Source organism: Acomys minous, assembly GCF_964271855.1.
Source record: "Acomys minous genome assembly, chromosome: 11".
In the NCBI taxonomy this organism is placed as follows: domain Eukaryota; kingdom Metazoa; phylum Chordata; class Mammalia; order Rodentia; family Muridae; genus Acomys; species Acomys minous.
The window spans coordinates 43177789-43203921 of record NC_140492.1 but is presented as its reverse complement, the minus strand read 5'-3'; the positions used below and the strand labels follow the sequence as shown (position 1 = coordinate 43203921).

Genomic DNA, 26133 nt, shown 5'->3' with positions numbered 1-26133 from the left:
GGCTGCGTGCATGTCTGCTCTTACTCTCTCACAGGAGAGCTGACTTCTCTTTTCCTGACAGACTGGAGGACAGAATGGAGAATACTTCTATCTTCAGGGAGAAAAAAGACAAGGTATCCCACATATCACCCGCTAGGATGGTTTGAGGGTTGAGGCGGTGATGGGAGGCCTGTTAGGGTATTGAAGGTAGCTGAAGGAAAAGGATACAGACTAAATTGGAACTAATTCTTGATGGTTGTCCCTTTGGAGTATGTAAGTTTAAGTCTGTCTCTATAGCTACTTTTTAGAGGTACCAGAAACACGTATACATAATTTGTTGAAGGAAAAAAAAAAAGGCCATGCTCCCCCCCCCCCCAAAAAAAAGACAAACGGGATGCAAAATTAAAGAGAGCATTAATTTTCTGGTGATCATTAGCCATGCTGGTTCATCCACTCCCCAGTTGATGCTTGCTTAGCCACTGGAATGTTCTTAAAAAACACACTATTCATGTTATAGCATCAGATTCACAGGGCACAAATAATAATAAAGATATTGGCAAATGATTTTTCAGCAACCCAGCTTCATCAGAACCACACATTTTTACTCGAATGTTGCAAAGTTGATTTTTTAAAACTGAAACAGCCTTATTTCAGTAAATTTACCCCTTTAAATTATGATACTAGCATTCAAGCATCTGTTAAACCATAGCATCTGTTTCATATTTGGGATGCATCCCTACAAATTAGAAGAATGCTTTTTTTAATGAGCTCTGATTTAATAAGAAATCCTTTTTATGACTGAAAGAAAATGACAAAGCAGATTTGCCTCTTTAGCATCCTGTATAGCAAAGCATCCCAAAAGGTTCATATGTTACCATCAAAAACAGCTTAATAAAGATAAATGTTATATAGAAAGTCAAGTTTGTTTTATATTTTGGTGTTGTTTAATACTTCATAGTTTTATACATGTGTGTATACACAGAGAAATTAAATAACCAGAAAAGGCAGATGGCTCATACATCCATATTATTCAAGAGAAATGGTCATTTCAAATAAGCTGTTTTGACAGTCTAGAGTCTAGAAAATCCATGACCTCACAATCTGTCTGTTAACTGAGGTCTGTCTGCAGGGTTAACTGCAGAGGTACTTTCATTATTGGCTACTTCTGATCGAGACCCTGACAAAGCCTGAAGTGCCTTCTAGAACTAGTCTCCACTGCCTGCTGAGCTTTCTGGTCTTCACAGTCCCTCCCTTTGCGTCTGAATTTGTTTTGCCCAAGAACCATGTTAAGCCTGGCATCTGATACAATGGATTAGTTTTGTCCTAGTGTTTGTATCTGCTACTGTCTCTGGGCCTTGTATTCCTGATTTGTACTTGGCTTTATAATCCCAATTTAAAGATATCAACTTAGAAGATTTTAAACTCAGAGTTTTATGATAAAATGATGGGTAATAACATTAAGCTCAGTAAGCTAACAAGAATTTATAAAGGAACCATGCCACTCACAAAAGAACTCAGAGGGAACACACTGGAAGGAGAGGGAAGGAAAAGAAAAAGTTTAGTCATCAGGGTTTCTCATCATCTTCTTCATATCGAGAGGGTGCTGGTGTTGGTGACATACCCCCTTTAGACAGAATGGTCGCAGCATGGTAGAAATGCTGCAACTTCCGCATGCCTTCTCCTTTGCCAGTGGAGTAATGGCAGCATGTCACATCAAATGTGCCAGCGATACTCTAAAATCAGATATCAGAATGTGTCACCTGAATGTTTCACACACACACACACACACACACACACACACACACACACAAATCATGCCGACTAAAGATGGTGCATTTTAGAGATTTAGAGGTGGCTTAAGAAAATCAAAGAAGAAAATAAAATAAGTTATTTTTGGTGTTCAGGCCAGGCCTATTTTGTGACATTCCTGGGTAATCTTTATCTGTGCTTAATGATGTTCAGTAGCAGCACTTTTCACTGTAAGAGAAAGGCAGCCCTCTCACTGTTGAAGACTAGAAATGGCAGGCGTGTGGTCACAGGTGAGACAGAACAGCCTAAGAAATATTACTGTCATTATTTTGTGGTTCCCACATCTGCAGAGCTTAACTTCTCATGACTTGCCTCTGCCAGCTGGAAGAGTGCAGAATTTCCACAGCGTTTCACAGGCTCGGCATCACCCAACTGCGAAGTGCCTGAAGAGATCTACACAGAAAACAAGCCACACAAACAGCATTAGTTTTGATGCCAGAACCTTTGGTTTCCTACCCACATATTTAGAAGTTTTCTCAAGTTTATAGGTCTAACATTGCTTCCAACTACCAACCTGCTTTAACTAGATCAAATATGGAACGATCATTTTGAGACGCATTTGTACTGCTCAAAAATAGGTGCAGCTTTGGTAGCTATAGAATGACAAGCATATTATCTTTCATATCACCAACTCTAAATTTAACTTTAGCATGATATGCATGTTGATTTCTACTTAAGAAATAACTCAACAGTTTGCTAAACAGAGAGATATGGAATTATTTTGCCTTTACTGATCAATTAGTTTTTAAGGAAATGTTTGGGATTTCTGTGGAAAGAACTCATTATTAATGTGGGAGGCAATATGACAAGAGTTTGAGGAGGCTAAGAATTTTATGTAAAATACTGACTGCCCCTCAGAGACCATGCGTAAACTACGACTAATAGATCTCAAATTTATGGGGTTCAGTTAAGAACCTGCCTTCATTATGCTGGGTACATCAGCACTCATGACATTGTACTGACTGTATACATGTTGGCACATTTTGCTAAGCAGTGTCTGAATAATATTATGAATGAGCAACACTACTCTTTCATATGAAAACTTCGTTTTCAATTTTTAGCCTCAGTAGGAGTTGAGAAGAAGATACACACAGAAGGACATGAACACAGATTTCTTCCCCTGGGGAAGTCACTATCAGAGCAGGTAGCTAAGCATCTAAGGTCTAAGCATTCTCCATTTCTGTGGTTTCTACGATTCCGTGTTCTTCCTCAGTGTGCACAAAGCTTCATCAGTTTTGCTTAGGAGACAATCCAGCCCAATAACTTGCAGTGACACAGGTGACCTAGTGACTACAGGTGAGTCTAAGGAGTGCCGGCCCTGGGACAGATGGCATGCATGGGTGCTCACAGGTATACTTTTATTAGATTGTATGGCCATTCTAATCACATATTGAAGGTAACTTAAGGAGCTCAACCTTTCTGAAGTCTGGAATATATCCAGCTATCAAAATTTTCATGACACACACCACTTCTTAACTATTTCAGGACAGGTTGACTTTAATTGTTCACCTATCCCTAGACTAAGCGAAAGGAAACATTATTATCACCGACTCTTAGGAACTTAAGGAATGAAGTGCTGAACATAACTGTCAGGCTCCGGAACCAAGGTTATATGATGTAGGAGCTAGGGCTTCTGTGCCAGCCAGCCATGCCTTCATTACTTTCTGCTATGTAGACTTAAGCAAATAACCAGGACGCTGAGCCTCACTTATTTAAAATACAAGAAAGCCTACCCAGCATTGCACTGTAGAGATTAGAGTTTATGTTAGGGACTAGCAGGGTTCTGACGCCATGTTTCCTCTCAATAGATGGTACAAAAATCAATACTTACAATCTATCATAATCAGTAACAAATGTACACACTTTTAGTACCATTCCAAAATTGGTGACACAATGAAATCGAGCAGTTTAGAGAGGAAATGTCAGGATACAATGTATTAACTTTCATAATTTGTAGACTGTCAACTTCGTTGCATAAGCAAGCATTACTGTAAGAATGCATGCTGGGAAGCACTGCGGCACAGAGGTCCATCGCTGTACTTCTTCCTTCAGCTCCTTCTGCTGTTCTTTTTGTTCCACAATCGCTGTTACTTGACTGCACTTCATCTCCGCTGTATCTGGTGCCTCATGCAGCACAGTTTACACTAAGAACTCCCTGCCATCTGAGAATGCACTGTTGAGGTGGTTTCTTACACAATGGAACAGCTTGCCCCCCTTTTTTTTTAATCTCTGAGGTGTTTACTTAATCACGGCTACAAGACACTATCTAAAATATTCAAGGCTGCTTAAAAGCCTGATTTCTAAAAGTGTATGTGTGTGAGAGGTTCAAATTCTCCTGATAAAATTTTCATGGGATGATTTCCCTAAACATGTCTTTTACAATATTTTTTGAAGTGTAGATATTTTATCAGAGGTTGGTTGAAGACTGGACATATAATTGAGATGGCTCAGTCTTTCTCTAGATTTCTCCGCAGCATCTGGCATTGCTGATCTCTCTGTTGGGAAACTCCTCCCAGGCTTCGATTCCTGGAGATTTACCTCCAAGACCATTTTTTGCTAATCTTTTCTGTGGCATCTTTCTACAGTGATCCTATAAATACAAGCTTTCATCAGAGTTTTCTTTTAGGGCCCACTTGCTCTTTATATTACACATTTTCTTTTAGTAATTTCATCTGTGATGATGGCTTCAATTTCAAGACTAAGTCACATAAATGTTAATCTGTCATTTTGTTACTGTTCACTCCTGCAAAAAGTTTTCCAATGTAAGGGACATGCTTCCTTTTAAGTAAGAACAATATTATTAATGTCTGTTTTCCAATGACTGGCCTAAATTGGTTCCCACTCATCAGTGTGTGATGATAGAGAGTATTGTACAGTATGCTCATAGCCATGAATTTTGTTTTCCTTGTTATATATGGTACTTGCCAGAATGTTAATTCTACTGTTTTCCTGTTATGTAATACTTAGATAAGACTGTAACCATTCATAAAGGTTAGTAAGAGGGTAGATGAAATAGTATCTGAGACAGAAAAAAATGCTAAGAAAAGTTATCACTTTTATTGTCTCCTTGAGGTGCATGAGTGTACATGGAAAACAGGTGGTAAAGATCAGAGTCCAATTAGGTGATGATGAAATCTTTTGTAATTATAAGGCATTACAGACACTAGTATAGAAGAAAATGACTAGTAACTACTGCACAAATAAATAAATCAAAGGGAAAATGGACATTTGAGGCTAGCTGGCATTGCTTACTTTGAAAGAAATGTTAATGCTTCCAATAAAACACATACTATGTTCTGTGACTAGTTGCGGTGAAGTATATAGTATTTTTATGGAATGCAATATTCTGTAACATATTAAGTATTCCATCATGAAAGTGAATGCCCTAAATTTGTACCAATTGCTTATATCGTACTGCAACAAAACCTTAAATTTAGTATGATTATGGTTCTACTTATACTGGCAAGGTTTAATGTCCAAATCTATTTGTCTAAATCATATAAATTAGGCATGTCTTTCTAGTAAGTATGTTATTTTTCAATGCAAAGATATACACTAGGTTTAAGAGCTAACCACACATCAGAGAGGGAATGTGTGATTTGGCCGAGTATTTTAGACCTATTAAATAATAGAAAACAAAGCTCCCTTCTAGCATTGTATTCAGTCATCGATCTTCAGGAACTAGACCTAAAGCAAGTGATGTGCCTCTCTACCTGCGAACAACAATACAGACAGAAAACTCATTTTGACCAACTGAATATATCAGAGCTAAGGATCAGAGAGTGATGGTGCACAGGATGGGCTAAGATGAATCTAGATGAAATATGAGCATCAAAATGAAAGGAGGGTGACTGACATAGGGGCAGGCAATCTCAGCACTCCCTTTCTAGATCTCATAAAGCAGGAACATTATTTTATCTTCTTTAATATAAACATACATAAGGAACCTATAGAAAAACTACTTTACCGAGCTATGGTTCCATGTAGGTTAATTTCAATAGGCTTTTAAGGTGACCAAACTTGGTTAAAAAGAAAAGAAAATAGAAACTCCTCCTTAGCTTTCAAGGCAGAAGCCTAGAACTAGCTATGAAAGAAAAAACAAAAACCATCTTCAACTTAAGAAATGGCCAGAGTCTTTAATAAGTGTGTTTCCTTTGATAATTACTTAGAATAAATAACTCATTTCTAAGAGAACACATGGCCCAATGTCTCCAAAGAAGTTAGCAAGAATGCTTTCACATGTCTATCTTACAAATATTTCAAAACTAAGCACTTTTACAGAGTGAAATGTTTCCTAAATATGTAAACACCAACTCCCTTAAGTAAGTAAGTAATAGGACAAAGAACCCCTCAGAAAACAGATGGGGTGTAAAATAGTAATTTTTAATCAAACATTTATTTCCTTCCTCTGTTTCTACCCTCTATGAAATAAAAGGACATTAGCACTAACGATAATATGTGAGTTAGCAGCAACTGGAGAACAGTAGCCTTAGGCTGTGGCTCCCTAAAAGAACCTGCTGCAGATGTAAACTCTCAGGCTTAGTCTCGGCCGGGTATATTCAGAAGTCCTGGAAGGAGAGCACAGGACTCTGGACAAGCCCTTGTGGGAGACACTGACATGTTATAAAGTGTGAAAACCTTTGCTACAAACTAATTAAGACAGTAATTTCTGAAAGGTGATGTTGTTTTGTGAAATAATTATAAAAATCAGGGGAGTATATCATAGTAGTGATAACAGGCTATTTTATTTCTACTACAATATATATGTTCATCCTAGATTTTGGCAGACAACTTTTATTAGTTTATTTAGTTAACATGTCAGCCTTATGTAAGCTGGCCCACAATTAGGATGACAATATGGTCGCATGGTAAAATACTTTCTTGAAACTTAATGCTCTTATCCATCCCAAGGAAAAGGTCTAGACAAGTTATGAATCTCTAAAGAAGCACAGAGTTCTCTTATGTAAAGCAGATGTCACAAATACAGTTAAATAACTCCAAGTGCCACCCTTTGTTTAATTTGCTCAGACCTTAAAAGGGCTTGTATCAACATCCTATGCAAAATAGAAGAGCAACAGTTCCCATAGGCTTGTAGAGGGGAGAAGACTACATCAGATTTTCGGGCAGAGCACAAGTTGTATTTGCTTACATTATCCAGCCTGGGTTAGACAGCATGCATGACTTACCCTACAATCCCTTGAAACAGCTTCCACTGAATTTTCAAATTAACAATCTCAAGCTTCCTCAGATCCCACAGATGCTTTGTGTCAACCAAAAAAACTTTGGGGATGACTGCTACTAAGCACTACTGTGGCATCTGTGGATGTTTCCTTGAAAACTGTCTAGGAAGATTTTGTCCCTATGTGGGAAAAACAGTACAACCGAGAGGCAAGGACCAAATTTTGTCACTTGATGGGGAGTACACTCAGCACAAATTATTTCCCTTAGGAGGTTCACTGATCTCATTCTGCATATCATAGGACAGAGGACCTTACACCATCAATTTGGCCCTTCAACCCTTTTCCAGTTCTTCAGGGGCTGCTATCATCTAATGATAGTATCTTTTAAGTACCAGTTAATCATTCTGTTAGGTACACAGATTGGCCAAGATATTCCACATTGACATTTTATAGTAAATAGATGAATTTTAGTAATTGATATATATATATATATATCAGGTATATCAAATATGATACCACACCTTTCTGATTTATGGTACAGGGTGAAGACTTTACAACAATAAATTCTATCTTGTATGAAATGCTTCAAAAAAAACTGGATTAGAATGGCTTAGATGTCAACATTAAAAATAAATTCAATTAACACACCAGCATTCTTTTTTAACTCTTGAAAAATATTTAGCAACAATAAATTGGTATCAATAACTGGAAAAGAATGAGGAAATGATATGAAAGAAAACTATTTCCAGCAAACAATGAAAAGAGCAGTCTGCTTATCAGAATGGAAAATTATAATGAAATATTAATGTGTTCAGACGCGTCAAGCAAATTGTTCGTCATGAAATAACATTTTGCATTTGTTACTAGTTTTATACAATAGTCCTCGGCAACTAAAGCAACTATCATAGCTGAGTAGCCTGACATGAGCAGGCCAGGTGGTGCTATGAGTCTCAGAAGGGCCCCAAGACGAAGAGTGAAAAAGCTACTTTTAAAAAATATATATAAGAGTCAAAAGTAATTTTTTCTCATTTTCAAAGTAAAATGCTAGGTTTTCCCTTGCCAAAAGGATATCATTTTACATTTCTTTTTGTAGCACTCCTTACTCAAATGAATCAAAGTAATTCGAAGCATCAATATTAAAGAGAGCCATCTTGTCTGTCATTTTCTTTCAATTCTATAAAACATTACTTAAATTCTGATATGCAGTTTTCTTGGAATTAATGAAAAGGAAAAAGTACAAGGACCTAAAGCAGGGAGGATTTTTTCCCCCTATATCTGTGATCTACATCCGTGTTACTGTTTGTCATATAGCTCTTTAGGGATGAGCACAGTTGCGGCAAACGAAGGACACCAACCTAGAAATACTGTTTGGTGCATGCTATCTGAATGACAAGCCAACGAAACTGGAGATCCTGAAAAACTGACCTGAGTGGAGCCAAGGATTAGACTTTGGCTTGGAGCTACAGCCAGTGGAAAGTTGCATAGTGACAACTTAACAAGTCATATTCACCACTGTATTTGCTTAGAGAAGGTTTTGGATCAATTACAGTATCTTATTTTACTACTGGAAACACTTAACTAGAATTCTGTGATATTCATGTTGAAAGAAGAGGTTTTGCTTGTTTGTTTTGTTTTTAAGATTAAAGTAAATTAAGAAGATAAAATGAAATAAATGAATCACTGATGAGTGCCTGCTGTGAATGAGCTCTAGCGAATGCTTATAAAATGGTCATGAAACCTGGAGCTGAGTTGACTATGATTATGCCAATAGCAACAAAAGCCCATGAATCCTCTGTATATCATGGAAAGAACATGGCAAAAAGCTCAACATGTTATGAAGATTCCTTTTCAGCATTTTCAAAGGTAGGCATGATTTCTGATCTGCTTTACCTCTGCAAACTGAAACAAGGCTGATGCTTGACACTGTTTTGAAGAAGCGTCAGGGTGGGATGTCCTTGAAGATATCTGAAAGGAAACAAGACATGCTTCATGTTTGAGGAATTCTTCACTACATTGCACTACGAGACTCTGCCGCGTATCTCCATGTAGATTCAGAAGTGAGTGGCCACTCTTAGTCCTTCTTGGAAAATCAACACAAAATTATAAAGGAAGGCAGTGGTTGTATAAATAAAAAGAGCCTGGTCATTGCCATACCCCTTAGAAGAATATCAGATGTGTATCAAATGGCGTTAAAAAGAATTGTTGAGATGAATTTCTTTATTTCAATGAATTTTTTCAAAAACATAGTATTAGAGCTGAGCATAGGGGTGCACACCTTTTATCCCAGCAGTAGGGAGGCAGAGGAAAGAGGATCTCTGAGTTCAAAGTCAGCCTTGTCTACAGAGCAAGTTCCAGGACAGCCAGGGCTACACTGAGAAGCTTTGTTTTTAAACCCTTTCCCCACCAAAAAAGTGAGAAGACATATTATTAAAAGTTCACACTCTTCCCAACACTCTACAATCTGCTTTTTAGTCAAACAGTAAGTGGGTTGCACTTAGAAGTGGCGTCTGAGAATCTGGGTTTTAATCTCATCTCTACCTAGTAGCAATTTGACCTCAGTTAAATTTTCTAGGACTAATTTCCCCACTGTACATTAATATTAATATTAATGCCTATTTTATCGAGTTGCGATGAGAAATAAATAGGCCTTAAAATGTATTGTCTGGCATAGACAACTGTTTGAACACATCTGAACAAATGTGAAAGCATTTCCTTCTGTCTGTGGACATGCATGTAGGGGACAAAGGTTGATGCTGTCTCCCTCAGTCAATGGCTGGCCAGCAAACTCCATGGATTTTCCTGTCTGTGCATCCCCATAGTTGGCAAGTACTCTTGCTTAGTTTTCTCACTTATGCGGTCTCAGCATTTTACCTGCAGAATTTGCCACCCCCCACCCTGGGCCCCACCAGCCCCAATTTCCTTCTGTTGTAGCACCAGGAGCCTCCTATCAAACAAAGCTTATACACACTTCAGTGTCTAACACAGTATAGAAAATTCTGCAATTTCATACAATATTTTGTTTTCACTGAGTACAAATACCGTGGTACCCTCAAGCTGTTCTGAGGACCAGAATGAAATAACTGCAAGAATTTTTAAAGAGCAAAGACAGTTATCAATTTTTGTTCCACAGTGGACAAAGCTCAGCTGCAGAGCAGAATGAAAGCGAGTGGAAGTTAGCAGGAGTCTTGGGTGTTGTCATTCCAGCCCACTTGCAGTTCCCTGAAGAGAACAGTGTCCAATCATTACAGAGCACTCAATGAACAATAAATGCACCTTGACCCCAAGTCTTTAGCTATAAAAGTGACTTTTAGAAAATTTACAAAACATTATGGACATATAGCAGCACAGTATCAAAGGTGATACATAGAAGAGACAAGGTTGCTATAAAGGCTTCCTGAACTATTGATACTATTTACTATTGGAGCCAGTAGGAAAAATTTAAACTTACCTTATCTTTTGAATTAGATAAGCTATTTAAAATTAAATATCAATAAATATCAACTAGATAGAAAAACATCATAAAAAGATAAAATTTGGCAGGGTGTGGTGGAGCACACCTTTAATCCCAGCATTCAGGAGGCAGAGGCAGGCAGATCTCTGTGAGTTCAAGGCCAGCCTGGTCTACAAAGTGAGTCCAGGACAGCCAGGGTTACATAGAAAAACCCTGTCTTGAAAAAACAGACAAACAAAAGATAGAATTTAACCAAATGATTTCAAGACATTCCAGGCTGAATTTGAGTAACTTTTCTTGGTCCATCTATCAACTCTGTCAGTTCTCAGGTAATACTATGTGCAAGCATGATAAGCTACACAAACAAGACTTCAGGGACTTTCCTCAAGCCTTAGGATTTATGAAATTAGTAGGATTTACTTCCAATAATACTTTTCATTCCCACTAGCTGTACATAAAGTTAAGAAAAAAAATTTACAATTCATATAAAAAAAAAGCCAAAACCTCTTCAGGAATTAATTCAGATAGTGATTCAAACAGAACCACTATTAAAATTCATCTTGTTTTTTTTTTTTTTGGAAAAGCATTTAATGAAATAATTAATTAATCCATTAAACAAAAGGATACTCATAAAGAAATGTTGGTATAAAGTGTAATTTCAATTAGTGATGCAAATAGGATCTCCTTGAGAAATATCAAGATCTTTCATATAAAAACAATACTGTCACAGTCTCTTTGCAATCTTACATATGCTATAGAGCTCTCAACATACACATATCCTGATATCTACACAATTTCAAATAAAACTTTTTAGAGTTCATTCTATCATTAGGACTTCAGGGATCACTTACTAAGCGTCCCTGCTTGAAGCTGGGCCCAACCTCAATCAGCATGTGTCTAACTGTTGAAAAGGGACTACAGCAAGAATTCTCCACTATGTTAAGTCCTTGGGGAAATCGATATTCAAAACAACCCAAACTCATAGCAGTCTGCAGCCAAGGACAAAAAGAGACAATGTGTATCATGAACAAATACATACTATGACACTCTGGTGGTATAGGCAAAGCAGCTAGGAAAGGTGTAAATACTCTGAAAGGACTGGAAAGAGGTGCCACTGCAAACACACAAGACAAATCTTAAAAGTATGGTTGTCCTGCTGCAATCTGTGGCAGGACAGAAAAACAAAAGAAAACTTAAACAATTAAAGTAAGAACAAGTGGCTTAAAGATGGCGGGTGAGCGGAGTTCATACTGAGTCCTAGGATTAACTGACATCCTTTCAGAAGCAGTTTTAATATCTGCTTTGACACTGACACCGAGCTAACACTTCTGCTCTACGACGGAAGATTCTGACAAGCTTCATGCTACAGCACTGTTAGAAAACAGGCGAAGAAGACAAAAAGGAGAAGAAGAGGAGGAAGAAGGAAGAGGAGAAGGAGAGGAGGAAAGAAAGAATTAATAGGTAACAGCTCTGAGTTTATTCTGTATTTAAATTTACCAATCAAAATGTATCTATTAATAATAATTCTAGTTTAATCATAATAGGATGACTTAAGCATCTATAAACACGTAGTTATTTCTCAACTAAAGTCACTAGCACGCCACAAGGCAGTGCATGTCTGTAATCCCTGCAGCTGCCAAACAGAGGCAGGATCATGAGTTTGATATCAGCCTAGCTATATAGGAGACTGTCTCAAAACTAATCAAACAAAAAGCCCTGGAGTCCCATATCTCTTAGAATCTTTGATTATATGGGTCCATTTATAATTAACTGAGCCGAGTAGGTTCATTGCTGTTTTTCTTTGTTGTCATTAACCCAAATTTAAGCTCACTATAAATGACTCCCCGATTAGTTAGGTGTAAGATGCAAACATTACCTCAGCAAACTGAAACAATGGTGACTTCTGACGCAACTCAGGAGACTCTGAACTATCAGACCTGCAAGGACCAGAGGATGCCTGAAAGAAAGACAGACAGTCTGAGCATCATGACAACAGCAGACAAATGCCACCTAAAGCATCCCTATCTCTCAATCTAACGACTGAGGCAACAACAACAGAAAATACTGGATTACTGAGTGTGGCCTAAAGGAGACATGTCCATGACAGGCTTGCGGGTGTGAATGCTGGGTCTGCAGTTGGCAGTGCAGTTTGAGAAGGCTGTGGGAATTGCTGGAGGTATGGCCTTGCTGGAGGAAGTTTGTCACTGGGAAACAGGTGTATAGCCTTGCCTAACTTCCTGGTTGCTCTCCGTTTCCCGTGTGTCCATAAAGATGTTGTCGACTAGCTTCCTGCTTCTGCTGGCATGCAATGCCTTCCCTGCCACCACGGACTCCAGCCCTCTAGAACTGTAAGCCAAAGTAAACCTTTTCTGTAAGTTGCTTTTGCTGATGATATTTCTTCATGGCAACACAGAATAACTAGTACAGTGTACAAAGTTCTTCTATGCAAGTGACCTTCAAGTGTTAATTAATGACATCAATAGACAGGCAGCTTGGTACTTTCAGAACATGTACAAAGATCAGCATTTTACTGCAGGCTTTCCGTCACAAATCCAGAGAACACCTACTTCCCTGTACTATGCTGCCTCTACATTTCCTGTTACACGACCACACAAAATCACGAATGAGCCCTGACACGATAATTCTGAGAAAAAAAAAACACCCAAAAGTCAAACTCTTCTTTTCCAGGGCTTTCCCATATTCATAGCATAAGGCCCAATCTTAAGGAGGTTAGTGTCTACTAAAGAAACACTTCTCTTGTTGCGATGTTAGGCTGGTAAACATTTAACATTCTGTTACTGTCATGGCATTTTCAATATTAACAATAATTATAATAAACTACTTCCAGGAGTCTTCCCAGAATATATATTTCCTCTTTTATTTTTGTAGTAGAAATAAAATTTTCCTTATCAGGTGACATACTTACCTCAGTAGTGAATGCTAGTGAAGATCGGGGCCCATGACTATGTTATTCTCTAAACTGCCTAGGCACAGCATAGATACTGAGAAATATTTGCTGAGCTATACAGGGAATGGGAGCGTGGCACATGCCTGTGGTACTGAGGAAGTGGGGGCGGGGAACCAGGAGTCTAAGGTCCCCCTTGGACACATGAGACCTGCCTGTTTCAAAAACAAATACTAAGTGAACTAATGAAACTTGAGAAGAGTTCTTGTAAAGTTGCAAATCAGTGTGTTTCTCCTGCACACTTGGATCATGAAGTTAGGTTTTCTAGGAAGAACATCTAATTATTTTCACTTTAAAGGAAAAGGCAACCGACCAAAAAAAAAAAAGTGCTATTTGTGTGTGCTTGTGTTAACCATGCAGCAAACAAAAGAAAATACCTGTTGACTCCATTTGCTTGTGTGTGTGTGACCTGGCAGTAAAGTACAACAAAGTATGCCCAGTGGCTAAAGTAACAGAAAGAGAACCACTAATCCAGTAATTTACTCGAGGGGACCCTGTGATTTCTCAAAATCTAGGTGTCTGTGAGTTAGTGTAGCCAGTTAAGTATAATGAAAATAGCATAAAGTCAAGAGCCTGGGGCCTGGGATACTACTAAACTACCTACTTGGTAACTTGGCTACCTAAACCTAGTCCAAAGTAAAAAGAAGTATCATGATAGAAGTCAAAGTAGAGATTAAAAAAGGAGGAGAAAGAGTTGTAAAAATAAACAACGCCAGTAGCATGAGAGGACAGAGAGCTTTCTTTTCTCCAAATCCTCCCTCCTTTTGATTTAGCTGTAAGTTTCAATAAGCAGGGAACACAGTTTTTAGGAAAACTAAAGAGCTTACATAAATGTTTATCTAGAACAAATTAAGGTAGGGTAAATTGCCCATTAAAATTTCATCAGAATGTATATATTCAAAACAGTAATTTACATTTGTAACTATGATTCCATGTCACCAAGGTAAGTATGAATATCTTACTTTAACAAAGTAAAATCAGATGTGGTACACGTTAGGAATTTTTATATAAAGATTTCAAAATGTAAAAATGTTTCTACAATATGTAGAACAGAAAATTCTATACTATCAAAGGAAAGATGGATTTCCTACAAAAGGCTCTATTAAGAGTCCCAGACCTTATGAAATATATAAAATGCTATATAAAAATTTCAGGTTATTTAGTTAATTGGGGGAATGATTTGTATGGATCAGCATCTATTCTTATGAATTAATGGAGAGAAAAGAAATAAGTGATTATACAAGCGAAGGAAATAAGCAACCCTGTTTTAGAAAGTCTCTGAAATAATACATAAAGCCACTAGGTGTTGCTATATACCCAAAAAAGAAAACAGCTACAGGGATTTCTGCTTAAGCACATTCAAACCTTACACTCAATTGCCAGCAACTTTGATTAAGCTGATTCTCAATAACAAAAGAAGAGAAATGATGAGTATAATTAAGCATTATGACAAAGTAAGTGACAGTTTTTCCCCACAAGAGCAAATCAGATAGGGAAAAATCCCAGGTCCAGTCTCTGGATACAACGAATGACTGAGCCAGTTATGACCACAAGCGGCTGTTTCCACTTTGCAAATCACAAAGCAAGAGCCGCACACTGCTTGGCACTGTGACGAACACTCAATCACTAAAGGGGCAAGTGAGCACTGTAGATCAATCGTATATTCCTACTCTTGCTAACTCAAATATATATTTATCATTCAAATGTCCAATAAAACTAGGTACCAGCCATGGGGATTGATGCCTTTAAGAAGTTTAAATATCAGTTGCATCCAGTATGAAATTGGGAATAAAATGATGGCTAAGAGAATGGGCCAGACTCTTGGTCTGTTTGCAATTCAAGTGAAGGGGAGAACTACAGTGCAGAAATACACAGTGGAGGCATATTAGAAGAGTCCCTGGAGCACGGAGAAAAATCCTTCATTGTATGAGTGGAGAGAGGTAGAATAATATCTGAGGTATACTTGGAAAGAACGGTGGAATTTCCCTCAGAGGAAAAGTGAGAATAACAAAGTCATGGCAGGTGAGAGTGTATAGAGGCAAATCTTTGCTGTGTTTTTGAGAAAAGGTGACTTTCCTGGAGTGGGTAAACAATAAGATGCAATGCAAGTGTAGTGGGAGATGAATCAGACTGAACTGGGAGTAGGTGAGGTGTGAAAATTAAGCTGGAGGACACAGACGGATAAGCCAAGGGTTTTAGTTAGAGCAAGAGCACGATGAGCGCTATGCAGTTAGATAATTATGTCAGGCATGCAGGACAGCCAGGGCTGGGAGTGACTGGAAGCAGGAGGCCAATTAGCAGGTAGGGGAAATAAAGCTGCAGAGATGTGGGGTCCCCATTAAGTCAGAGATAGCACTTGCCAGTCCTCAGTAATTGTCTTGAAGGATGTCCGGGCATCGGCAGAAGGGTCAGACTACACCAGTGTCTGTAGGGTAAGTCGAGCTGAGAGAAGATGTGAGAGGAGAGAGAGAGCTTGATGGGGGAAGGGAGTGTCCTTCATGGGAAGATAGAGCTTAGCATAGAGGAGCATGTCGGAGTGGCTACCTGACACTGGTATACTACACCAGTACTGGGATACCACGAGAAGCACAGTCAACACACCAGAGAGCCCTGTGCTTCCTAGAACCTGTTGTATCACCTGGCAGAAAGGGGATCCTACTTTTACTCAGGGCATCCAGGCCACCATAACCCTGTCTCCAGTCCATGGATAAAGGTTTCCTATCTGTGCAGCAGAGCTCATACAAGAGTACAGGAAACTCCATGCTGTTTCTACACACAGCTGTAGTAAGAGTTGAGACAAAGGAATGTATCTTTCTGTCTGTTTTACATTTGATAAAACGGGAAGCCACTCTATCCTCTTGGCATGTTTAAACATCTATGACTGCCAGCACAGATTACGAAAACCAACCTGACTGCCTAGGCTTTGAGACCCACTACTAATGGAAGAGTTTGGGCTCCTAGGCTTTGAGACCCACTACTAATGGAAGAGTCTGGGCTCCTTGGCATGACAAACAGTACTACTTATCAAGTGATATAAAGAGGGAGACTTGGAAAGAAAGAACTAAAACAAACGAACAACCAAACCCCAAATCCTTGGGGCACCTACTTCCTTTTCACTGTATGAATTTAAACATAGCACATGTCCTAACAAAGTGTATTTAGAGGCATTAAACCTGTGAAAAGATAGGTAAGGACCAGAAAAGATGAAGCAGGGACAACAGAACTTAGTGGGTATAGTTCTCCTGGAACAGTCAAACACACTAGTCTAAGACAGGCGCATATCAAATTAACTCAGCTGTACTGATAGGCAAGAAAAGAATTTTGCATATTCCACCGATAAGAAAAATAAAAATGAAGTTGCTGGTGGTGGTGGCATATGCCTTTCATCTGAGAATTTGGGACGTAGAGGCAGGCAGATCTCTGTGCGTTTGAGGCCAGCCTGGTCTACAGAGTGAGTTCCAGGACAGCCAAGGATGTTCCACAGAGAAACCCTGTCTAGAAAACAAATTAAAAAATAAAAACGAAAGTGAAAACTGTCAGCTTCCATTTCAAAACTCTATGGCCTTGGGGGATGCAACAAGGACCTGACAGGATAGGATTCTTGGGTAGGCTGAACGAACTAACCAACATGAAGGCCTTAGCCCTGTCTAGCCTGAAAGCAGTCCTCAAAATGTTCTGCTCCATGCCTGCTGCTAGCTCTGCATGGATATAAAACAGAGCACAGGGAAGGGGCCCGAGTTGAGGGTGGTAGGTGGAACTGAGTCACAAAGTCTCCTGGGTGCTGCACAAAACTGGCCAGTCCCACTTGAGTGCAATCCCAGTTCTGCCACTTGGCAGCTAGACTGCCATGGACAGTTAGCTAGCCTTTATGCCCCTGGCCCCTCACTTGACGGCTTAATAGCTATTCATAAGGAGTCAAAGCTTAACTCCTGAAACTGCTAGGGATGTGTTACTCCTACCTAAGGCACTGAGGAGCCGCACTCTGGAAGGAAGCAGTGCTGAATGAAGTTAGCTGTATGGTCCCCTACTCTGTAGGGCTCAGTTATGTCTTATTATTCCTCACCCCAAGTTCCTTAAAGTCCATTTAACAACTCAGTAAATGAAAGGGTATTAAAATCAAACTTTTATCATTAGATTAAAATAAAACATGAAATTAAATACAATTAAGTGCTGTGAAATATATATATATATTTCATACACACACACACACACACACACACACACACATCATCCAATAACTACTGACACTGTATTTCAGAGCTTAACTCTCTACTGCCTCTTCACCCACAACCCAATGAGAGAGGAGTATTACTTTGTTTTCTGTGCCGTGTTATTCCCTGCTCCTTTAAACAACAACAACAACAACAACGAGCACATTAAAATCTCTAAGTGTTTCATTTAGACTGCTTCACTCATATAGCTCAAGAGGCTCCTTCTGTGTTCTTGATTAAGCAACTTTATTGGATTTCTGACTTAAATAATTTGCTACAATGCCATATCATATCTTTCCATTATTTCTTCCACTATGATGGGGTCATTTCCTAATGGGACACTTATTCTGTCTCTTACAAGCAACCAGCAGACATTGTTTGCTCTGTTTTAAGCCACAAGCAAGTCCATAATGTCTTTGTCTTGCTCAGTATATTAATTTCTCTTCCTGAACAATAAATTCAAAACCTAAATATTGTTTTAAAAAAACTGTCTCAAATATTTACATATAATACGGGTATGAAGACTATTATTTATGTGAACTATAAAAGATTAAATTTTTTATAGTTTACTCCTGACTCCAGGTTATTGCAGTCAAGAGCAAAAGGTCTTGCTTGGCTCAGAAACAGCAGTACATGAAGATGCCCAACTCATAGCGTGACAGAGCTATTACGGCAGACAGACCTGGAAGACTCGGGGAAACAAGAAGCACAAACATCAGTATAATTTGCCCACTGACATCTCAAGAAACTACACTGTCTGTAACTGCAGGAGCATACCAAGTAGACCAGGGCCCTGTAAAGGCATATAAGCTTTTCGGCAGGCTTTTCTCATTTCAGTCACAGTAAAGAAGATACCTGCATTAAAAAAACAAAACCAACCAACCAACCAAACAAACAAACAAACAAACAAAAAAACAACTCTACTTCCTATATTAAATTCCACACCTTAAAAAAGCATTCTCCTTAGGACTTCTTAAATGTAATAAAATCTCATGTGAGTGATTAAAAAAATAAAAAGGCCTCTTCCCTTCAAGACTATTTAAAAAAAAAGGCTCTACATATTACATCACTTTAAATGCCTTTGCAATAATACGTTCTGGTGTTATAATTTCTGTAAAATGTCACTTTGATTAGTCAAACCAAATAGTATAAACAGACTTTATAGCAGTTCTTTCAATATAAAAAATACGACATTTCTGAATTGTTCTCATTTTAATTTCACAGGAAAACCTGAGTATATATTGACTGCATTTATCTTATGATAATCTGCCTATACAGAAGTTTTATTTACCAAGTTTACATAATTGTAATAAAAATGGAGAGGTAGAAATCTATGGGCTAAATGAGGTCTACTGGTCTCTATAGAGTAAAAAGGTCCATCACTGCTTAAGAGTGTGCTTTGCCCACAGGAGGTCATATAATGTGTTAGGGACGGAAAAGACGTTCAGCAATGCTGCTGTTAGATGCTGGAAACATGCACAATCACAAGGCGCAAAAAGCATAGAATCACAAGCACAGGTTTTTTTTCCCAGTGGAGAATTTGCAGAACAAAATAAATAGCTGTACACAAATACTGTTGCTACATTAATACGAAAAGAAACAAATTAGTTAAATTTAATATATACTCAAGAACTCTGCATAGCACATATAAACTTTAAATAACAACAGCATCATAGAATAAATGGCCCCTATAGTTGAATAGATTCTAACTGTAATTTATATGGTCTACTCAGTTTAAAACAACAGTAAATAGCACGGGCTTGGCATAAAATTGAGCTAAAAGGCAAAAGCAAGAGTATTAAAAATGAAAAAAATTGCCAATATGTATTATTAGGGACAGGTTTGGTACTGGATGCATTTTCCATGGGAATATTGATAGCTCTTTTTATTTTGTCCTAAATAGCTTTGTTGGTTTGAATGGAAACTTCCCATGTTAAGGCCCAGAATGTAGCAAAGTAACATGATCTGAAGGTTAATGCAACTGATCTCTGTTAAGTGGGTCTAGAAAATAGAAGATGCCACAAATGCAAATTATGTGTGGTTAACTGCCACAGCTAAGCAGAATCAGATCTAAAAATATTTAGCAAATGCAGACTGATAACTAGATCACAGGAACAAAGTCATGAGGGCTCTGGGTCCTTCTCCTTTTCTATTTTAAAGGATGGAACAGTTTTGCAATGCTCTCATTCCAGATGCTCAAATGGGAGCCTGGAATCACTCAGATACTAGAGAGACAGGCAGTCTCATATTTTTACTGTCAGTTTCCCACTAGCAAGTCTAAACGAGAACATGATACCAACAGGGAATGTGTTGAGGAGAGTGAGTTTATTTTAGGATGCAATCTATGTGCCCATGACACGGGCACAACAAGTGACAATAGACTATCCTATATCTCTTACTCCTGGGTTCAAACAACCGCAGACTCTGCAGTGGAGTTGTGTTTCAGTCCCTCTGGCCCACAATCACTACTTCTGCTCCCCTCGACACATTAGAGACACAGGTGACGCTTCTCAGTGTGCTGTAAGTGGTGGAACTGTAGCAGCAAGAAGGTGAACAGAATACAGATGTCTAAGTGCCGGAGCCCCAGACTGATCAGTGTGGCGAGCAGTGGGAGACAAAGGGGCTGGCTTACCTCTGGTGCGCCAAGAGCATGTTCTCCAGCTAGCAGCAACATGCTCAGGCCTCCCATCTGAGTAGGATCTAAAGAGCAGAAACAAATAACCAACTTAGAAGCACGAAGCACATATAACCATACAGAGTGGAAAAAGAATATTCATTCATATTCATAAAGGCAGAAGTCCAAACTACCCACATACAAATTTTGTGGAAAAATTTCAAAATTCTTTCTTTATATAACCTGATAAATGTATGCTTAATGCACATACAGGAGCCTTTTTTCTTTTCTATATTTTGCTTTTTCTGAATCAGTGTCTCACTATGAAGTGCATGCTGTCCTGGAACTCATGATCTCGTGCCTTAGTGTTTTACGTGTGGGGATGATAGGCATAAAGCACCACACATGGCCTTTTAAATCTCTTAAATATTACTGCTCTAATACCATCCCAACACAACATGTTTTCCTAATACTAAAGCTGTTGCATGAATCATCTTCCAACCGTAAGCCTTCTTTCCAATACTGGGGTGTTTAGATGAGAGTCTTTTTTAACTGAAGTATACTCATGCTTGTCTTCTGAAAAGTTTGAGGATTATAATCTCAAGTTGTTATCTCTGCTGTGTGACATCAGGTCTGGCCAAAAGAACTAGGCTATTGGGGAATACAGGACACAAAAATTTCAAAATGGCCTCCAAATTCTTATGTGCTCTTTGAAAATAATCTCTTTAAAATTCTCAAAATAAATGTAAAACAACAGGCATTTTTTAGATATTATAAATCTTCAGGTTAATTAGGCTCTTATTAAAACAACTCCAAGATTTAAAACTAATATATATTATATATGTATGTGTGTGTATTTGCTTTCACTTTCTTTTTATTAAATATTTTTTATTTTTACATATACATTTATATTATTACACATATATATAATAAACTACCTACAGCAAGAACAACTATGAAACAATAAGGAATTATATAAATGTTACATTCTTAGTGTTTTAGCTATTTGTATTTGGCAGCCTTGAAGAAAACATCTTTCTTATCTTAGTGCATCTAAAATTCTGAATGTAAATCAGTAGCTATCATATCACATCATCAATTTAAAACATCTAGACCTAAAAACACCTTAACCCCTAAACTACTAAACTTAATTGTAAAACTAAACTATCTAGTTAACATATTTTGATTAGCCAAGTTTTTGGCTTTAATTCTTTCAAGTGTCAACTGGTGCAGAGACACAAAGTAAAACAGTCAAGTGTCAGATCTTTGTTCCAGGTTAAATTTTCATTAGAAATCTTTATTCTTTAAGACCGTCTCTTTAACCCCAGCACTCGGGAGGCAGAGGCAGATGGATCACTGAGTTCGAGGCCAGCCTGGTCTATAAATCAAGTCCAGGACAGCTAAGGCTAACACAGAGAGACCGGTCTCAAAAAAAAGACCGTCTCTAATGCTAACATTTAAAGCGTCAATGAAGGAGCACACGTGAAAGTATCTGTGTGTCTCTGGTGGACATAGGTCTCAAGGCATGCATTTAAGCCTTAGGATGAGGATGACATAAGGCTGCCTGAAGACATTTCCTTGTTTCTTCTCCTGTTTAAATGTATGCCCTGAAGTAGAGCTTTGTTCACTGGCTGCCTTGAGAACTCATGAAACAACTTTGATCACACTTTGTATATAACTTTTTTAAAAATTAAGAAAAGGTTCTGAGGTAGACATAAAAATACACACACATACAACATGAAGAAGAAGGAGGAGCAGGAGGATGAAGAAGAGGAGAAAGAGAAGAAGGGAAATAACAAGAAAAAGGATGCTATAAAGAAATCAAAGAGAAAAATATGTCATCAAATAACCATGAGCTAAGAAAGCCCAACACTGTCCCATGGATACACACAGGATACATACAGAACACAAGCAATGGCTAATGTGGAAAAACAATGGTCTGTCATGCTTTTAAGAGACTACTTTCAATTAACCATTAAGTTTAAGACTGATTCTACAGCTGCTAACCCACCCTGCTGGTTTAGTCAGGAATTTAAGTTTTATTCCTTCTCAAGTCTCTAAGGGGCATTGAAGGCCAGATAGTATAGTTTTACAATCAAGTTTAGTCGGCTAGTGGAAAAGATCATTTTAGATCAAGATAAAGAAGTTAAGTTATTAGAGTTGAGATAGGGTAGATATTGAATTTTATTCAGAAATTTAGACCCAGCAAGACAGGAAAGACATTTACTTCAAGCTGGACAAATACACACAGCCAAACCAGTATGAATGTAACATGTATAGAACTCATTATTCTCATGATTGTCACATGGTTCTTTCTGCTGTATGTAGTTTGTTTTATACATGTGTAATAAAAGAAATGTATTAAAAAAAAAAGAATGATTCTACAGAGGCAGGCAGATCGATGTAAGTTCGAGACCAGCCTGGTCTACAAAGTGAGCCTAGGACAACCAAGGCCACACAGAGAAACCCTGTTTTGAAAAACAAACAAACAAACACTGATTCTAGTAGAAAAGTAAGCGTTCAGAGTGCTTGAGAGTGAAGCAGTCTTATAGCTATTATCCTAGAAACTAGGGCTGGGTTTTATTTGAAAAATAAAATGTGCAGTTCAAATTACAAAGTAAAGTAGGAATACGATTACATGATAATTCAAGTTATAAACCAAATGTGACTTTGTAAGACGTTTGCTTATCCTAAAGGATAAACCAAGAAATTTTCATTTTTCTATCACATAGTGCTATTTAGAACTATCAAAAATACAGTCACACAAATAGCCCACTTTGCCTTTATTAAAAGGCTTTGTAGTATATCAAATTCTATGTATTTTTCTTTCCTTGGAAATCATATATTTGACAAAGTTGCGTTGTTTTAAATTGTAAAGTGTGTAGTGCCAAGGACTACTGAGCAAATAAGCAAAAAAGAATCTGTGTTAAACTGGCCTTTAAAATTCCCTTTGTATTACTTAGGTTCAGATGGCTAAACACCAGTTTTTAATCAAAGGTAATTTAGTTCACTTTCATCTTGTTGAAAAGGGACATAACTTAAAATATCAAAGCAGTGATACTGTACACAAACTAAGAGTGAGCTCTGGCTACTAAGATACATCACATGACACAGGCCGTTATTTCTGAGGCAAATGACATCAAGGTGGTTTTTCTTTCCTGTATTTTGCTTCAAAGAATATTGTTTTTAATAGCTGACCTATATATTTTTAAGTCTAGAGTCTACTTCTATTTCATAGGTAAAAGGCAGAGTATTAATGTCAGAAAACATTGTTATTAAAAGACTTATTTACATACCTCCTATAATTTACATATAATTACCACTTGATTTGTGACAAAAATTGCATTTACAAAAAGAAACAAACAAATAAACAAACAAAAACCTCAACAAAAGCTCTATACACACTAACTTAGATTTAGAATTGAGGGACTAGCAATAGATGCTAAATGACAAAGAGTCATTTTGGATTTCAGTGGTCTATATGTCCTCTCTTGGTCTTAGAACACGTTCCTTATGCCACAATCTGGAAAGCCCCGAGAGCTCACAAAGACTAGTGACCAATGGGCTGAAGCTGAACTCTGCAAGTGACAGCTGACACAGGAGCAGACCTTCTCTTGGTTCTTCCAGGACCCACGTAGGGAGCTGTTCTGGAATTACACAACAGACACTGCACCTGACAATCACCTGAGGACTGTTTCCCAAGGATACTACAACTATGTGTTAAGTTTCATCTTTCTGGCATCCATACAATAACACACATACTTTTCATATTATGAGCCCAAACTGAACTATGAAGGCTTACTGACCTGCAGGTCCTTCAAAGGAATTCACAGTATGGCTCAAATGCATCCCTACTAACTTTTTTATATTGTTAACAGTTTAGGACTCTGAAAAGTGTTTGGTCATAAATGGTGTAGGAACTCTGGCTCAGCATGAACTTCCCTGCTTTTACCTTATTCAACCTCCCAATTTCTTCCTGGCAAAATCCTCTTTCTGATTCCACTGAGTAGGAGGGAATCTCCAGCGATTTGGGGGGGGGGCGGGAGAATGTAAATCTATTATTTCACAGTCATGAGTGCATTAGCATTCCTTCCCACCCAGAGAGTAACACAACAAATGGCACCATCTGGAATTTTAAGTTTGCTCAGAGCAAACATTAATGGGGATGGGAGGAGGGGGAGGGCGGGGTTTCTCTTTAAGACTCTTCCATTGATCCACCTCAGATTTGGAAGGATTTGTTCTCAGGCTTGCCCTTGGTGTATCAAACACTCACATGATCTGCATAGTTGTGGCTTTTTAAATACCCACAACTCCAGTGGTTACTCTTCTTAATATTGGGGCAAGGTGTGTGTGTATTGAATCTATTTTGTTAATATAAAACTCCCTAAGTTCCTGACAAGCTCCAAACTGCTGTTGACATTTCCCTACTGCATCTCTCAGGGACTCACAGCACTTACTCGCTGGCCCCTCCCCTGTCTTCAGTTACATGTACATTCTTTGTATACCATACTCTTATACTTCATGATATGCTATACATTTGCAAATGCCACACACTGGTAAAAAATGTTGGGCCCCTCAAATTATACAGTTTGTTTAAAAATGCCAAGTGTTCTGTCCTGTAGGAACAGGTGTAAGTTATATAAACTCACCGGCCATTCCAAAGTTAAGCTGAGGAATTTCTTCCGTCTTTGCCTTCTTAGGCATTGGCAAGTCTCTTGAAGAGTCGGATGGGAAGGCCCAAAGTTTCTTCCGTGGGTTGACAGTAGGTGTTGGCGACTTTACAGGCTTGTTTGTAGTAGGGCACCATCTGTAGCCAGGATTTGCTTTCATAAATGCGTCTTTATACTATAAACAAATGAACAGCAGGTTTAGTTAACATCCAGACTAAGAAGCTCAACAGCATGCACCCTTGCCCTCATTCAGACACTGACTTCAGTGGTTTTCACTAAAGAAGATGGCAGCATCAAGCACAGAGATCCAACAACAAAGCAGTTATCTCACTTATGGGTGAGAATACAAAGACCAGACACTTTGGATGGTCTATTCTTTTTCTTGTTCTTGTTCTTAAAAAGTTGCCTGACTTTGGGGAAGAAGAGGCTTTTGTATCAGAAAAAAGTCAGAGTTCTGTGGATGGAAAGGGCAGGGCTAAAACCTTTCCATATCAGGCTGCAGTCAGCAGGCACAGGGCTGAGTCCTCTGTGCGCCATAACGGACAGCACAGTACCAGCCAAGAGTGTGCACAGCACCCATTTCTTTAAGCTTTAAAATTTTATGTGTGTGTGTTGGGGGGATGGGTGGAGAGGTGTCTCTGTGTGTATGTATGTATTAAGATCATTATTTTTTGCATATGGGTGATTGCCTGCATGTAAGTTTGTGAACCACTTGCATGCCTGTTACTTATGGAGGCCAGACGGGAGCACTGGATGCCCTGGAACTGGAGGTATAGATGATTGTGAGGTTATTTTATTAACACACTTTTATGAGACAGTTTGGCTGTGTATTCTAGTTTTGAACATATAATTCTCTGCTTCAGTCTCCCAAGTGCTAGCCATACATCCCATGACCAGCTACCACAATTCTTTCAACCTTACAGACTTGCCTTTTAAAATGGTAATGTTGTTCAATATAAGCTCTAAATATCTTTTAGCCAAGGAGTAAATGGTCCCTTTTAAGGGAAGGCATGAAATTTCACTATAACTTACATACATAAGAGCTATAATGTAGGTTATAATGTAGTTATCAATAGACAACAAATGGTATTTATCCCAATGCTATCTTAACTTCTTTTCTGACATTGTTTGTTTTATTTGTAAGAGAGAAATTTACCTATTTATACGAGAGAGAGAGAGAGAGAGAGAGAGAGAGAGAGAGAGAGAGAGAGAGAGGAGAGAGAGAGAGAAAGAGAGAAGGGGGGGTGGAAAGGC

At 38.3% G+C, this 26133-nt stretch overlaps 1 protein-coding gene across 1 annotated transcript in view; it reads right to left on the bottom strand.

The window, feature by feature from the left end:
• Window positions 1–26133, bottom strand: part of BBX (BBX high mobility group box domain containing) — an 87117-nt gene that overhangs the window by 47443 nt on the left and 13541 nt on the right. Inside the window, exons 3-7 of the mRNA XM_084801084.1 lie at window positions 24859–25054; window positions 20228–20295; window positions 12296–12376; window positions 8859–8933; window positions 2101–2181 (exon numbers count right to left, since the gene is read on the bottom strand). Coding sequence (XP_084657210.1) covers window positions 2101–2181; window positions 8859–8933; window positions 12296–12376; window positions 20228–20295; window positions 24859–25054 — 501 coding nt within the window. The remainder of the gene's footprint in view (window positions 1–2100; window positions 2182–8858; window positions 8934–12295; window positions 12377–20227; window positions 20296–24858; window positions 25055–26133) is intronic.